At 40.0% G+C, this 17379-nt stretch overlaps 1 protein-coding gene across 1 annotated transcript in view; it reads left to right on the plus strand.

Annotated features, from left to right (window-relative positions):
* The first annotated feature begins 707 nt into the window (after nt 1-707).
* LOC131190576 (autocrine proliferation repressor protein A-like) overlaps nt 708-17379 on the plus strand; it is a 32276-nt gene continuing 15604 nt past the window's right edge. The window contains exons 1-2 of the mRNA XM_058167916.1: nt 708-894; nt 4137-4320. Of these exons, the coding sequence (XP_058023899.1) occupies nt 708-894; nt 4137-4320 (371 nt within the window). The remainder of the gene's footprint in view (nt 895-4136; nt 4321-17379) is intronic.

A 17379-nucleotide genomic window follows, 5' to 3' on the forward strand; every position in this document is an offset into this window, starting at 1 on the left:
TATCATTTTTCAGCTTTTTCTTTTTCTTTTCTTTGCATAGTCCCAACATATTCTTAAAATTCCACATTTGCCTACTGGTCCCCAAAAATTCAGGACATCTTTGACTACTGGTCTCCAAAGATAGGGCATACATATATAAAAATGGACAGGATTATTTTTCTTCTTGTACCTAGAAAGATTTAAACCCTATGGATATCTGCCTGTATTTCTGTGCTCTTTCTTTATCTTTCCATTTTGAGCCTTCTTTTCATTAATTCCACAATTTGTATCAAATTCCAGACTGTGCAATAAAACTTATTTTATTTAGGTCTGTCTTCACAGCTTTGAGAATAATATTTTTTGCTTCTCTCTTACAGCTGGCTGAATATCAGGAAAAGAGTTGTCACATGTATGTTTTTGGCTTTTCTCTAGGCTTCTTCTCCTGTTTCTTACTCTCCAACAAGAGAAGAAAAGCTCCTAATTATGCTTGCAACTAGACTCGTCCCCCAGAATGTTGGGTTCTCTTTTATAAGGTCCCTCCGGTTCAGCCCTCTGAGGTTGCACATATAAGCAGAAGTGGAATATTTGGTCTGACACTCCTTTTGAAAATTACTCCATTGTAGTTTTGAGGTAAGGAATAAGGCAAGTAGATCTCTCCCACCTATTTGCCTAAGAAAGGAGGAGGAGGAGGAGGAACCACACACAGCTCCAACTGTCTATACTGAGGCATGAACCTTCTGTTCTACCTCTTCTTTTTCATCCATGCGCCCCCTGTTTACCCAACGGATCAGAAGGCTTTGGAGGATTATGTGAACCTTCCTGACCCTCATTACAGTTACACCCTTGTGTCTAAAGAGGAGCACCATGATTCCACTGTCTATACCATCAATATGACCTCACTGAAGTGGTTAGATGGTAAGTAGCCCTCTGGAAGTGGTGACTTGGGACTTGTTTGGCTGTTGTTCTTGATTGGTAACCCTTCTCAGGGAAGAAATTTATTAAAAAGGCAGGAGATGCTTTCTGATAAGTTGGTAAAATTTTCCTTTTTCTTCATAAAATGTGATGGGAAATAGTTGCCCCCCCAAAATCCTCTTTCCTATTATATCCCACCTGTAGTTTGAATATAGATTCTTGCTTTACTTACCTGAATCTGTCTAGAAGTGAAAGCTAGAATAGCCGCACAATACTATTGTCGCTGGAAGCACCAGGAGAAATTCAGCTGGAACCGCCTACCAGCTTTCCAAAAGTTATGGTAACATGATGCTCCTGTGCTGATCATCAAAAGACTCAGATTCCTTTGATTTGTTTCCAGTGATTGGAACAAAGCATAATTGAGTTATAGCGCTTTTTGAAGAAATACAGCGAATTTTACTTATATTAAAATTGTATAAATAGTACTAAACTTGACCTAGGGGAACACTTTCCAGAATAAATAACTTGTGGGTGGCCAACAAGTTCAGCAAAGAGGTGGTTTCATTACGTATGTCTTCCCACCATCTCTCCTGCCAGTCATCCCATATCTTGGGGATGTTATGCTGAGTTAATACAAATTGTCACCTCGAAAGCAACACTTCAAGCCTTTCAAGCATGAGGGGGGTTTAGGGGCCATTTCCCTCCTTCAATAAGTGAAAAGATTTTATTTCCTTTTTATTTCGCTACTCACGTGAAAAATAACTATACAGATCTACAATCAGATATACACAACTATAAGGATTACTTTATGCAACTGTAACTATAAAGCTCTATGAACAAGAATGTTGTTATCTGGCATTTTGTTCAGTGTCTCTCTCACCCATGTGAACTGCTTCCTTAAAGGGTAATGCCTTTTCAGCCAGAGAATATATGTTCTTTCAAGCATTTCCAGCATTTCCCTTAGTAAGGTTGTTCAGCCACAGTGGCCTTGCACATCAGTCTCATTTCTGATGGCTTGCCCTCTCTTGAACCAGCTAGAATCCTTGCTGAGGGAAATGCAGGTTGGGCTGTTCATAGACTCTGCCAGTCTTGATTCTCTACACCAACCATCACAAACTGGACACCTCTTACTCTTTTGGCTGCAGTCCTCTTTCCACCAGACTCATGGGACGCAGCTCTTTACAGATAGGGTTAGGGTTAGGGTTAGGGTAGTTCATCCCCCACATGGGTTAGGTAGGGCTGATCATCTCCCCTGAACTTAGCTGCAAGCAGGCATAACAGCTGGGCCTAGGGCAGGGCGGAGAGATAAAACTGGCATGTTCTCATATTACTTTTTCCTCACAAGTAATCTTTTGGTTAGTTGCTTCCCTGAATGGGACAATTTGTTCCTTATTTCCTTTTTGTCTTCTTAAGATGGCTCATGAGTAACCACTGTCTTCCTTTACGTTTTTGCCTCTTTCGTCTCTTATTCTTGAGTAAACTTTCTCCCTCATGGCTCAAGGTTGACTCAGCCTTCCATCCTTCCGAGGTCAGTAAAATGAGGACCCAGCAATATGCTGACTGTAAACTGCTTAGAGAGGGCTGTACAGCACTATGAAGCGGTATATAAGTCTGTTATTGCTATTGTAAATCTGTGTTTTCGTTTGTATCTCCTTTGATTACCTAAGCCATCCAGTTACTTAGCTTTTTTCTGGCCATTTCTTGCACTCTTGGTCCCTTTGATTGAAGCCTGCTAGTAATGACTCACACTTTTATATTTTTTATAAATTATCAATTTATTCCATCCGTTACCTTATCCTGATTACCTCTCAGGCTCCCATTGATCTTCCCAGAAGCCACCCATCTCACCCTGTGATCTAATTACCTTATCTATTCATCTTTAGGTCCTGTTTCCCACATCCTGTAAATTTTGAGCCTTTGTCACCCTCCGTTTCTTTACCTCAGATTATTCTCTTCCTTCTCATAGCAGACCTCTGTCATATGGTTGAGTACAGGCAGTCCTTGACTTACAACCACAACTGAGCCCAAAATTTCTGTTGCTAAGTGAGACAGTTATTGAGTTTTACATTTTATGCTCTTTCTTGCCATACTTGTTAAGTGAATCACTGCAGTTGTTAAGTTAGTAACACGGATGTTAAGTGAATCCCCCATTGACTTTGCTTGTCAGAAGGTCACAAAAGGTGATCAAATGAACAGCCCAGACACTGTCTAGACACTGTCATAAACATGAACCAGCTGCCAACCATCCAAATTTCGATCATGTGACCATGGGGATGGTGCCACTGTGAAAAACGGTCACAAATCACTTTTCTCAGTGCCGTTGTAACTTCAAACAGTCACTAAATGAATGGTTGTAAATTGAGGACTACCTGAAACTCTCTGGCAGGGGCCTGGGATAATTCCATGGGGCACATCTTTCTGCCTATTGAAGCATGGGAGGAATGTATATTAGTGCAGTCGTCTGGTGGAATCCTGTAAGAAGGATCTGGAGTAGCTCTTTCTTTCTTCACTCAGATTTATTTCGCTTCATGTCTAAAAATGTATTAATCACTCTGTAGCTTATGGTTTTCTTGGGGATAATCAGCTAAAATAAATAAAATCCATATACCAATGCAATGTGATAGCATAAGTAGTAAAATGAAACAACCGTGAAGAGCAGCAAAAATAGTTCCTGGATTCAGTAGGTCAAATCTACATATTTTCCTTATGTGGGATCGCATAGGAATGTTGTAGGCTATTGTACGTTCTGGGCACTGTACAAAATCATAAAAACTTGAACTAAAGCTTGAACTAAAATAATCTTAAAAGAAACACAAATCAAACAAAACAGCCCCCTCCCCCCATAAAATACATTAACCCCAGGCCTGAGACCAAAAGCAAGTGTCACTTCTGGCATTTCCTCTCCTTGAGCTCTTTGGCAAGGAGCATCCTGGGATTGGCACACAGAGAGAAGCCACATAGGAGCAGTCTGGTCCAAGGCCTTAGTCACATGCCTATTAGAGGCTATAGCCAATGACTCAGCCCAACTGCCTGATAGGTCTGGTCCCACGCTGTCTCTGGAAATCAACAGGCCATCAGTTGCCTGGGGCAGACCAACTTAACAGGCTTTTTTGTCCCAAGGAGATGGATGGTCCCAGCGAATACTTTATAATGTGATAATGTATCATTGTTGGAGATTGTGTCTGGTTGCATTGGTGTGGGGCTTGGGAGTCTTGTCTTGACTATATCTATCTTTTCATCCCCAGATTCTGAAGTGGATAAAACAATCTGGTGGCATATGATGACCATTGCTGTGCCCAAAGTATATAAGAATGCACAGATGAAGAAGTCATGTTTCCTTTTGCTTGCTGGTGGAAGAAATGGCGATCCAGAAGAACCTGCTGAATACTCTGCTGATCAGATTAAAACTCTAGCAGTCACAACTGGATCGTATGTAAACTTTTCCTTAAGGAGGGGTAATGACAGTTCAACAACTTCTTAGGAAAAGTGATCAATGATTTCCATAGGAATCAGGAACCGTGGTGGCATAATAGTTAGAATAAAGTATTGCAGGCTAATTCTGCTGACTGCCAGTGGTTCGATCCTCACCAGGTTGACTAGCCTTCCATCCTTTTGAGATCGATAAAATGAGGACCCAGATTGCTGCTGACTCGGTAAACATTTAGAGAGGCTGTAAAGCATTGTGAAGCAGTATATAGGTCTGAGTACTATTGCTATCACCAAACCTACAGGAATTAGGAACCTGAAGGCAGGAAAATGTGTTGTAGAAAGCAACAACTGAATGTGTATCAACTGTACATCCAGAGGTGGTATTCAGACAGTTCTGACCGGTTCATCCGAACCAGTAGCAGAAATCGTGGGTGGGCCTGCCCCAGTTCTATGCCATCCTATTTAGGCACGTTTTTGAGGCTGGGTACATTCACGGAAGGCGTGCATGCCAGCAAAGCACATGCGCAGAAGGCTGGGCGCATGCATGGACGGGGCACACACTCACATTTGCGAACTGGTAGGGAAAGTAAGTGAATACCTCCCCTGCGTACATCTACTGTATCTCTAGTTATTTTTACACTTTCTTTGTCGCAAATAAAATTAGGATTTAAAGCGTAATAATAAACAATAGAGGGAGGAAAATGGAATAGAAGTAGGATTAAACAGGGATGTAACTCCAACTTCCTAGATTAAGAACTAATAAAGTATGAGATTTATTATTGTTATTGGCACTTAACTTGGACTTCTTAAATAGACTCTTCCAGAAGTTTTGATCACAGCATTTTCTCCAAATCCCTGTTTCTTTATTTCATCCGATCAACCTATTGGTCCATCATATGTCTTTTTGCAGATTCTCCTGTGACTCTCCTAAAGACCATATAAAGGAATTAAGATAGATGGCTTAGCACAAAGGCTCCAGAAGGTAGTTTGAAATATTAAGGGCAGCAAAGGAGAAAGAGCATTAATCTTTTGAGGGAGGAAAAGGTCTTTGAAAGCTGGCAGAGGAAGAAGTGGAAGAGCAGTAGCTGCAAACTTTATCAGAACAAAGAGCAAAGCAATCAGAGCGGGAGAAGACTGAAGGAGGAGTTCAGCTATTTGCATAATCATGATTTATAGTATCATCATATATTGCTCTGGAAATGTAAAACATCTCTTCATTGCTGTTATATCAGCATATTGGTGTCTGGAGATGCTTGAAGGTGCTATAAATCACTACTGTGGAAATAATTTGGGGATGGGGAAGGAAAGCCAAGCAAAGAGAACAAAGTAGGTATCCCAAAGTGCACTTACTTTTGGTAACATCACACAGAAAGACTTATCCTGTTACCCTTGTAACTATGGGCCTCTGTGGCTCAGACTGGTAAGACAGTCTGTTATTAACAGCAGCTGCTTGCAATTACTGCAGGTTCTAGTCCCACCAGGCCCAAGGTTGACTCAGCCTTCCATCCTTTATAAGGTAGGTAAAATGAGGACCCAGATTGTTGGGGGCAATAAGTTGACTTTGTATATAATATACAAATGGATGAAGACTATTGCTTAACACAGTGTAAGCCGCCCTGAGTCTTCGGAGAAGGGCGGGATATAAATGCAAATTTTTAAAAAAATTGTTTGGGGTAAATTGACTAGTGACCTTCATAACTGAGTTAGATTTGATCTTTGACATCTCGAGTCATTATTTAATTTCATATCACATTGACTCACAAAGACACTTTCTCACTAGTTGCATTAAAACAAATGTCTTGTTGTTTCTTGGGGAGCCAGGTTGTGTATCTGCGTGTCTCTGTGTGTGTTTGGCTTAGTGTCTTAGTAAATAGTAGAATTATTCAATAAATCATGGTGTAGGCTAATGTGTGAAAGAACTCTCTCTCACACTCACATCAACATTCATGTCATTTAGGAAAATATACAGTCCTGTTCTATAAAAGATGTTCTTCCTCATACTAACTTTAGTATGATGCCGTCTGTAAATGTATCTTGAAAACTAGACATAAAATCTAACAAGGATACTTTATCCCATGATGCTGCAGCCACATTCAGCCAGCTATTGAATGTATTATGTAAATGCATATACACATATAGACACTTTTTATTTTAACTTTTAAACAAGAAGACAAAAGCTGATGTAAACTAAAGGAAAGTAAGGAAGAAAAAAAGGAAAGAGGTTAAAAGAAAAAACAATAAGTATAAGAAAAGAAAAATATTGAAGAAAAATATACATATACATATACACGTGTGTGTGTGTGTATATATACACACACACACACACACAGCAATAGCAGTTAGACTTATATACTGCTTCACAGTGCTTTTTCAGCCCTCTCTAAGCTGTTACAGAGTCAGCATATTGCCCCCAACAATCTGGGTCCTCATTTTACCTTATTTGGAAGGCTGGAAGGCTGAGTCAACCTTGACTCTGGTGAGATTCAAACTGCCAAATAGCAGGCAGCCAGCAGGGAGCAGAAGTAGCCTGCAGTACTGCACTCTAACCACTGCACTACCGCACATACACACACAAACACACACACAAAACCTCTGGCCTTTATGTACTTTATGTACTTTTCTTTTATGTACTTTATGTACTTTTCTTTTATGTACACTGAGAGCATATGCACCAAGACAAATTCCTTGTGTGTCCAATCACACTTGGCCAATAAAATTCTATTCTATTCTATTCTATTCTATTCTATGTTCCACATTGTCTCCGGTTCCTCCTTGTACTTCTCCAGTTTCTCATATTCTATATATAAGGACCATAGTTGTCCCAGTGATGATAGAACCACTTGGGGCTGTGCGACTCTTAAGCAGGGCAAGTGGCTCCAACAGATTCCAGGAACAACATCAGAGCTCTCTGTCCAGAAGAGTGCAATGCAAGGAATAGCTGAGATACTGCACAGAATCCAAGATTCTGGTAGAGGACCCAAGATTTAGGAAGACATATACCACGTATAAGCACGACAGGGGAATTTTTATGTAAAGAGAAAATACAGTACTGTACATACATACCTACATCTCTCTTTCTCTAAAGTTACATCATATTGCTCTTCTTTCTATAATCTATCCTGTCTAATCATGAAAACCATAAATTGCAACTTCATTCTTTTCATTTTTCTACAAAAAATCCAAAAGAGGCTTCCAGTCACCAATAAAAATAGAGATAATGTCTTTTCTCTAATTAAGCAAGTTATATTTAATCCTAATATTTTTCTCTTACCATATAAATTCAGATATATATATTTTGCTATTGTTTAAATGGTACATCTAATGTCAAAACACATACATTGTCTATACAAAAAAAAATATCATTTTGGGCAAAAAAAAATCATCTTATTTTACAAATTCTCTCCAAGAGTGACAGTTTTAATTTCTCCCATCTTAATATGTCATTCTTAATTTCAGTCCTTGTCTTAACATAATTATTTTGAAATAGCTTACGATTCATATTTGCCACAGTAACACTCAAATGTTTTACTTTTTTCTACTCTTAAAACACGTTTTCTCTATTGGTTCTAATTAATCTGATTATGAAACCATTAGCTATTTGTTAATATTTTTGTCTTCTGTTTATTCATCTTAAATCTGCTAATATACAAAATCCCTTTGATTTTTCCCATTAATGCTTCTACTCCCTCTAGTGGATCTTCTAAAATTAACATCAGGACATTCACAAATGACCTTAATTTATACATTTTTAAAAAAAATTTACATTTATATCCCGCCCTTCTCCGAAGACTCAGGGCGGCTTACAGTGTATAAGGCAATAGTCTCATTCTATTTGTATATTTACAAAGTCAACTTATTGCCCCCCCAACAATCTGGGTCCTCATTTTACCTACCTTATAAAGGATGGAAGGCTGAGTCAACCTCGGGCCGGGCTTGAACCTGCAGTAATTGCAGGCTGCGGTGTTCTAATAACAGGCTCCTAACAGCCTGAGCTATCCACGGCCCACATTTCAAGCTACATTAATATTCTTAAATGCAGAGAAGACCCTTTGATGATTTGTATTTGTATTTGTTGTTGTTGTTGTTGTTGTTGTTGTTGTTTAAAGTTCCAGAACATATGAACTTTATTAAATAGGTAAAATTGATTTATATTCCTCAGAAATTACAAATAATTGTTAATAGAAAACTAACAAAATCTTAATAGGGGACAAGACAGTATGTCTATTAGCTCCAATTTTGTTCATTTGGGTTCTTGAATAGAGATACAGGTAGTCCTTGACTTGTGATCACAACTGAGCTCAAAATTTCTGTTGCTAAGCGAGATAACATTTAAACGAGTTTGTCCCATTTTACAACCTTTCTTGTCACAGTTGTTAAGTGAATTACAGCAATTGTTAAGTTAGTAACACAGTTGTAAAGTGAATCTGGCTCCCCCATTGACCTTGTTTGTCAATAGGTCGCAATAACTGATCACATGACCCCGGGATCCGAATTTTGATCACGTGACTATGGAGCTGTTGCGATGGTTGTGTGAAAAACATCACTTTTATCAATCTTTTGTTCAGATTGTAACTTTGAACAATCACTAAATGAATGATTGTAAGTTGAGGACTAAAATATGGGGGTTATGATTAAAAAAGAAATAAGTTATGGGTGTATTTTTTTTTTTTTATTGAAAGAGTTTTAAAAAAAACAAAAACATTTTCCCCCCTTTTTTCCCCCTCCCTCCCAAAAAAAAAACAAAACACCCCCCCTCCCCCCCCCCGGCTTCCCGGGTCAATCACAAGGTAAAGTTATACATAAACCAAACATAGAATAAAATTTTCCCTTCCAATCCAAATAACCACATCCAAAGCTTTTCATCTCCCAACCCCCTCCCCATTACATAAAATAACTTTCTAATTATTCAAATGGGTGTATTTTCTAAATATAGTTTAATAATTATTTGAATATCCTCTTCAAGGCTGTACTTATATGCCATTAAGATTATTTAAATAAAAACTTTGAAGTCCAGCAACGTTCAAATCCACACTAATCCATTATTTTCTTACATTGTAATACTATACTAGAGTTGGGTCTAATGGAATAAGCCTAATGTTATTCATTTGAAAAGCAGAATTGTTCTCAATGTCACATAGCTGAAGACATTGAGTGTATGAGCAAGGACCATGAATTTTAGAGCAAGCTGATTGCATTGCATTGAGCCATGGCGGTGCAGTGATTAGAATGCAGTACTGCAGATTACTTCTGCTGACTGCAGGTTGCCTGCAGTTCAGTAGTTCAAATCTTACCAGGCTCAAGGTTGACTCAGCCTTCCACCCTTCTGAGGTTGGTAAAATGGGGACCCAGGTTGTTGGGGGCAATATGCTGACTCTGGAAACTGCTTAGAGAGGGCTGTAAAGCTCTGTGAATCTGTATATAAGTCTAAGTGCTATTGCTATTACAGGACCCTTAGCTACTAAACAGCATATATTTTATTTTTTATTTTTATTTATTTATTTTGTCACAAAGTATGTATAAGCATAAGCATGAAATAACTAAACAATATATAAGCATATATATAAGCATGAGTATATAATAACTATATTAATTGGATATAACGAAAGGAAACAATAGGACAGGAACGGTAGGCACGCTTGTGCTCTTATGCACGCCCCTTACAGACCTCTTAGGAATGGGGTGAGGTCAATTGTAGACAGTTTTTGGTTGAAACTTTGGGGATTTTGGGAAGAGACCACAGAATCAGGTAATGTATTCCAGGCATTAACAACTCTGTTACTGAAGTCATATTTTCTACAATCAAGATTGGAGTGGTTAACATTAAGCTTAAATTGTGTGCTTGTGTATTGTTGCAATTGAAGCTGAAGTAGTCTTCGGCACGAAGGACATTGTAATAGATGATTCTATGAGTTAAACACAGGTCCTGTCGAAGGCGGCCGAGTTCGAAGTTTTCTAAACCCAAGATTTCAAGTCTGGTGGCATAAGGTATTTTGTTGTATTCAGAGGAGTGGAGAACTCTTCTTGTAAAATATTTTTGGACTCGTTCAATTGTATTAATGTCAGAGATGTGGTATGGGTTCCAGACAGTTGAGCTGTATTCAAGAATTGGTCTAGCAAATGTTTTATATGCTCTGGTTAGTAGTGTAGTGTTTTTGGAGAAGAAGCTACGCAAGATTAGGTTTACAACTCTTAAAGCTTTTTTTGCAATGTAGTTGCAGTGGGCTTTGGCACTTAGATCATTTGATTGAAAATTCCAAGGTCTTTAACAGGGTGGGGGTTATCTGTAAGGTAATGTTCATCAAGCTTGTACTTAGTGTTTAGGTTCTTTTTTCCAATATGTAAGACTGAGCATTTGCTGGTTGAGATTTGGAGTTGCCAAGTTTTAGACCATTCAGATACAAACTCAAGGTCTTTTTGAAGGGTAGCTGTATTGTTGGTGGTGTTAAATAATTTGACATTGTCAGCAAAGAGAACACAATTACTTGTAATATGGTTACAGAGATCATTAATGTATAATATGAAGAGTGTTGGTCCAAGAACGCTGCCTTGGGGAACGCCACTTTTGACAGGAACAGGATTTAATAGAGCATTGCCAATTTTGACCACTTGTTGTCTGTTTGACAGGAAAGCTGTTATCCAATTGTGGAGGGGTTCTGAGATGCCATAGCATTTTAGTTTTAGGAGAAGTTTATCATGTACTACTGAGTCAAAAGCTTTACAGAAGTCTATGTAAATTGCATCTATTGCTTTGCCTTGATCAAGATTTGTAGTCCATATGTTTTTGCGGTGGAGAAGTTGTAAATTACATGATAAATTTTTTCTGAATCCAAATTGTTTATTAGAGAGTTGGTTGTTTGTTTCTAGGTGAAGGGTAATGGATTGGTTGATGATAGATTCCATTACTTTGCAGGTGACGCAACATAGAGACATTGGTCTGTAATTTTCAACTAGGCTGGGGTCTCCTTTTTTGAAGACTGGGATGACCGTGGTTAGTGACCAAAGTTTGGGAAGGGAACTGGACGTGAAAGCTTTATTAAAGATTATGCTTAGGGGTTCTGCTATATTAGTGGAAAGCTTTTTTAAGAAGTATGCACATAGTCCATCAGGTCCAATAGATAGGGATGGTTTCAGTTTGCGAAGAGGTTTTTCAACATTATCTTCTGTGAAATCTATTTGTGTTAGGTCGTTGTACTTATTGTTGGTACAATAGGGGAATGTTGGGTATGAGCCATTACTGTTAACAAAGACTGAGCCAAAGAATGTGTTAAAGATGTTTGCTTTAGCTGTTTCATCATTATATTCTTTGCCGTTAGATTCTTTTAGTGGTGGGATAGATCTCGAGTCTTTAAGTTTGTTGTTTACAAAATTATAAAAAGCACGATTGGAATTTGTGCACAGAAGGTCTTCTTCTTGCTTGGTGTGGTAATTGGTGCATTCAATTTTTATTTGGTTGCATATATTTCTGTAGCGGTTTTTGAAATTTGCTACGTAGCCCTTTTTGTTTCTTCTCCAGAGGGATTTTTTTTTTTGGATTGGAGCTTTTTTTTTTTATATGGGTAAATTGTTTTTTTCTGATTTTGGTGGTGATTTGTAGTATGTACAGTTTAATGACTCTATTGATTTCAAGTAGGAAAACTCTGTAGTGGTCTTCAGTCGTGATACAGGTTGAGAATAGATTTTGCCAGTCAAGAGATGAGAGGTAGGTGTTTATAAGGTCATAGTTGGCTTTTTTGAAATTGTAGTTTGGAATACCGTTATTATGATGATTTTTGTAAGGGCTTATATTGAGGCAAAAGTCTATCATGTTGTGGTTGCTGTTGGAAAAGGATTCTTTTATTTGTAGTCCATAAATTGAGTTTTTGTTGTTGCAGAAGATGAGGTCAAGGCAGTTGTTGAGTCTTGAGTTGTTAGTTACTAGTTGTTCAAGACCTAGGTTTGTAACAGCGTTGTATAGGGTAGTATGGATGGGTTCAGTTGTACATTCATTTGTTATCCAGTTAATAAAAGGTAGATTAAGGTCACCCAGGAAGATGAGAGGATAAGGGCAAGAGGTAGCCCATGTTAGTAGTGTGGTTAACATGTTCGCATGAGCGATGTCATAGTCAGGGGTTCTGTAGCATAGTAAGAATCGAAGTGTGATGTTAAGGGACAGGTCGCATACAATAGTTTCAAGAAAAGGAAGTTTATGTGCAACTTGAATATTTTTTAGATTCAGTGACTTTTTGTAAAATATAGCCACTCCACCTCCTCTGCGGGTTTAATGATCTGACCTAAAAACATGATACTCTTTGTCTGAAATAATGGAGTCAGGGAGGGAAGAGTTCAGCCAAGTTTCGCAAACAAATATAATATCAAATGTACCATTGTTTAACAAGAGGATAAATTCAGGCAATTTGTTTACAATGCTTCTTGCATTTATCAATTTGCATTTAAGATCTGTAGTGTTTGGTGTAGAAGAAGTAAGGGGTGTGCGTACCTAGTTTTGGATGATAGTTGATTGGAGGTTATGAACGACGGGTGGTTGGAGATTGGTTATATAACCACCATTCTCTGCTTTTCAGCCACATCTAAAAATCAGAGTTTTGCTACAGTTGATAAATATAAATTGGCTGCTAAAAGAGTTGTTCATTCAGTGCAACATAATCTATTCCCATTCATTCCAATTGCAGGTCAGATCTTTGCCAGACATATACGGATTTAGGGGTGGTGAGGGTGGAGAGACAAAAGTGGTGGAAAAATGCTCCCGCAATTGCAGAGCTCAGATTTATTGTTTTTCTAATGAGTGGGTGGGAATGATGAATGGATGTTTATGTACCTGCAGTTTGATTTCCATTTTGTTGAAATGAAAAGCTTGGGCACTTTCAATTGTTGCTTTCTGTTTAGAATAGTGGAATAGTCTTGACTTAACAACTACCATGGATACTTCCAGCCCTGTGACAGCTGGGGATTTATAGAACATAAAAAGGGATTGAAAGCTGGATCCAGCCCACAGGCTGACTAACTTTAAAACGGCATCTACCTGATGTTACTGTTGTCAAACGATTTTGTCTGAGTTTGCCCATTATAAAGCAGGCTCTGCCAGAGTGGGATGATGTTTTGTTCTTTAAAACTAGTTTGGACTGACTGGTTTGTCTTGGCAGGGTTGCAGTTCTTCTGATGCAAATCCCCTTCCAGCCTCTCACTTTCTACGTAAGTACTTGTGGGTTTTGCCTGCTTTGAAGTTCCCTTCTAGCTTTCAAAGGAGAGGTAGTGGTGCAGGACAATAATTTTGGACCCCAAAGAAGCTCCTGATGGAAACTTTCTGTGCCATTGCAATAGACTGAATGTCTTGCAGCACTGCAGAAGAGCAGGTAGTAACATTCAAAGGAAAGCAGAATCAACAGCCAGCATTTCAAGAGTCATGAACTGAATGAATTAAAAAAAAATATAGCCACTTAGAGATTGTTGCTGTTGTTTTTTTACAAAATGAAATCACTCATTTGTACATCAATACATGTACTCAAATACTTAATCAATGTAAATTTGGAAATAATGTGTATTACAAACACACCAAAAAAAACAAACAAACAATGGTAACTTAGATATATAAGCATACACATATGGCTTTTGAGTAAATGCTATACTTTGGTCTGCAACTTTGGAGCCCTACCAATTTTCTTATGGTACTTTACTGTATGTGGACGAAGCAGTCTTTCAAAACTCGATAATGATAGTTCTGTCATATTCTTCATCTTGGATGGAGTTACCATGGCAGAAGGAACAAATCCAGAAAAAGTTCTTGAAATTCTGATCGTGGCAATATCCCTGTGGTGACATGCTTGACATTTGAGTGCTTTGCAACTGGTGGGCATTCACAATAATTGCAACTTCCTGTAGATACATGATCAGTATTTGTACATTTCACAACCAGCTTCCAATAAGCAGAATCAATGGAGAAGCAGTAAAATTACAATAGAATAGAATAGAATAGAATAGAATAGAATAGAATAGAATAGAATAGAATAGAATAGAATAGAATAGAATAGAATTCTTTATTGGCCAGGTATGATTGGACACAAAAGGAATTTGTCTTGGTGCATATGCTCTCAGAGTACATAAAAGAAAAGATACGTTAGTCAAGAAACATAAGATACAACACTTAATGATAGTCATAGGGAAACAGTCAATATACATCTTAAAGATACCAGCAACAAGGTTACAGTCATACAGTCATAAATGGGAGGAGATGGGTGATAGAAACAATGAGAAGATTAATAGTAATGCAGACTTAGTAACTAGGTTGACAGTGTTGAGGGAATTATTTGTTTATTTTATTTTATTTATTTATTTTGTCAATCATATATAAGGTAACAGTAAAAGTATAAACATAATTTAGATACATGAAAAAAGTAAGTAAAAAGGAGTATTATGACAGGGATGGTAGGCACATAGGTGCACTTACACACTCCTTACAGACCTCTTAGGAATGGGGTGAGGTCAACAGTTGACATATTTGTTTAGCAGAGTGATGGTGTTCGGGAAAAAACTGTTCTTGTGTCTAGTTGTTCTGGTGTGCAGTGCTCTATAGCGTCATTTTGAGGGTAGGAGTTGAAATAATTTATGTCCAGGATGCGAGGGGCTTGTAAATATTTTCACAGCCCTCTTTTTGACTCATGCAGTATACAGGTCCTCAATGGAAGGCAGGTTGGTAGCAATTGTTTTTTTCTGTTTTAATGATGTGATGACTGTAATGTATTACTGTAAGTTTTGGCGGGAGTTTTAGGCGGGAAATATCTCGTTCCTGATTGGTTGCAGCCTCAGGCTGAAGTGTATATAAGGAGAGGTTTTTCTCCAGAGTTTTGCTGGGTCACACTATATTAAAGAGCTGTTGTCACTAACCTGGTCTCCTGCCTCGTCAATACCCGAACTTAACATTGGCGACGAGGATGGGATCTTGAGGCAGAGCACCAGAACAGAGCTGAACTCACTACGAGAATCAAACCCAGCAAGGTGATAGCGAATGCAGCGATGACCGGCTACACGCCACCCACTCCGTTTGACCCTGCTCAGGAAACATGGGGAATATACATGACCCGTTTGAAAGTTTCCTGGAGGCAAGCGAGCTACAGGAGTCTCCGACAACCGCAAACGGGCTTACTTCATAAGCCACTGTGGGTCCGCAGTCATCGCCGTCGCAGAAGCCCTAGCGGAGCCAACACCGCTACACTCCGTGTCGTGGCAGACCCTTCAGACCCTCCTGAAGAATCACTACGCACCAGCCCCGTCCAAATCGTTCGGATGCGAGTTTGGGGAGCGAGGCAACAAGAAGGCGAGTCTATCAGCGACTACATGGCAGCCCTGAGACAAGCCTCCAAGCATTGCAGTACCGCGATCTGGACGAAGAGCTGCTGGAACAACTTATACGGGGGGTCAGAGACATCCGTTTGAGGAGACGGTTGCTAGCCAAGAGCAACCTGACATTGGCAAACGCTCTGGACGAAGCCAGAGCCCATGAGATGTCCAACCATGCAGCAGACACCTTACAAAAGCGACTCACGCCGATGGCGGGCGCAAAGCGAGCACAGTCCACCACGAAGAAACCTATCGTGAGTCAACCAGCGAAGAGGAGGAAGAAGTCCACTACACCGGAAAATCGACAAGGAAGACCCGGAGGAATGCGGAAGTTGCGGGCGACATCAGCGCCAAAGATGTAAGTTCAGGGTCGCCATTTGCCGGCGGTGTGAAAGGAAGGGGCACCTGGCTCAAGTCTGCCGAGCACCCCAACCTTCCCGCCGAAAATTCAAATCGGCCAATCAGAGCGGCTCTGAGTCAGAGATGCAAACCCCACATTCCCGCCGAAATTTCAAACCAGCCAATCAGAGCGCGAGATCGGCGAGGCGACCCGCGATTGGCCAGGAAAGAAAGGGCGCGGAGTCAAACCGAATGACTGTTACCATAGACCACGCAGCTACCCGCATCGAAGAAAAGATCTTCACAAACCCGACAATTGAAGGCGTACCGTGCCGACTGGAAGTAGACACAGGATCAGCTATCACAATCATGTCCTGGGACACTTTTGTGAAAGCCTTGCCGCACATCGCAAAGCGCAAGCTACAGAAACAACGGCTCCGGGTGCAGGATTACCAGGGCAACCGCATCCCTGTTCGAGGGACAACGACCGTCGAGGTCAAGTACGGGACATACGAAAAGACCCTGCCCATCACGTTAGTCGAGGGAACCTTGCCAAGCTTGCTGGGGCTAGACTGGTTCCGGGCGTTGGGAATGGGGGTGACTGGCGTCCACCGGAGCGGATGCAACCTGCAAAACGCCCTAATGGAGGAATTCGCAGACGTATTCGAGGACCGTTTAGGCAAGTACAAGGGGACCCCTATCTCCTTCAATTTAGACCCCCAAATAGCTCCCATTAGGTTAAAGGCAAGGAGGGTTCCTTTTGCACTCAAACCTAAAATCGACAAAGAGTTAGATAAATTAGTCAGCCAGGGGATACTAGTGCCAGTTGACCATGCCAAATGGGAGACGCCAATCGTCACCCTTATAAAACCAGACTGGTCCATAAGAATTTGCGCTGATTACAAGGCTACCTTGAACAAAGCATTGCAAAAGCGCCTACCCAGTTCCAGTAGTGCAACACTTATTGCACTCACTAGGGCACGGACAAGTTTTCGCCAAATTAGACTTGGCACAAGCTTACCAACAGCTACCCGTAGATGCTAGCACAGCTGAAGCCCAGACCATTGTAACGCACCGGGTGCCTTTAAGTGCACCCGGTTACAGTTCGGGGTGAGTGTGGCCCCGGGGCTATTCCAAAATTTGATGGAGCGGCTCCTACAAGGGTTACCGGGAGTCGTACCCTATTTCGATGATGTGTTGGTATCAGGGGAAGATTTAAGAGAACTGGGGAAGCGATTAAGGAAAGTTTTGGCCATTTTTAGGTCGGCAGGATTAAAAGTTAAAGCAAGCAAGTGTCAGATAGGGGTCGAATCTGTTGAATTTCTGGGTTATAGAATAGACAAAAAGGATTCACCCACTGAGAGCAAAGTCAAGGCGATAAAGAGAGCC

Source organism: Ahaetulla prasina, chromosome 2 (genome assembly GCF_028640845.1).
Source record: "Ahaetulla prasina isolate Xishuangbanna chromosome 2, ASM2864084v1, whole genome shotgun sequence".
Taxonomy (NCBI): domain Eukaryota; kingdom Metazoa; phylum Chordata; class Lepidosauria; order Squamata; family Colubridae; genus Ahaetulla; species Ahaetulla prasina.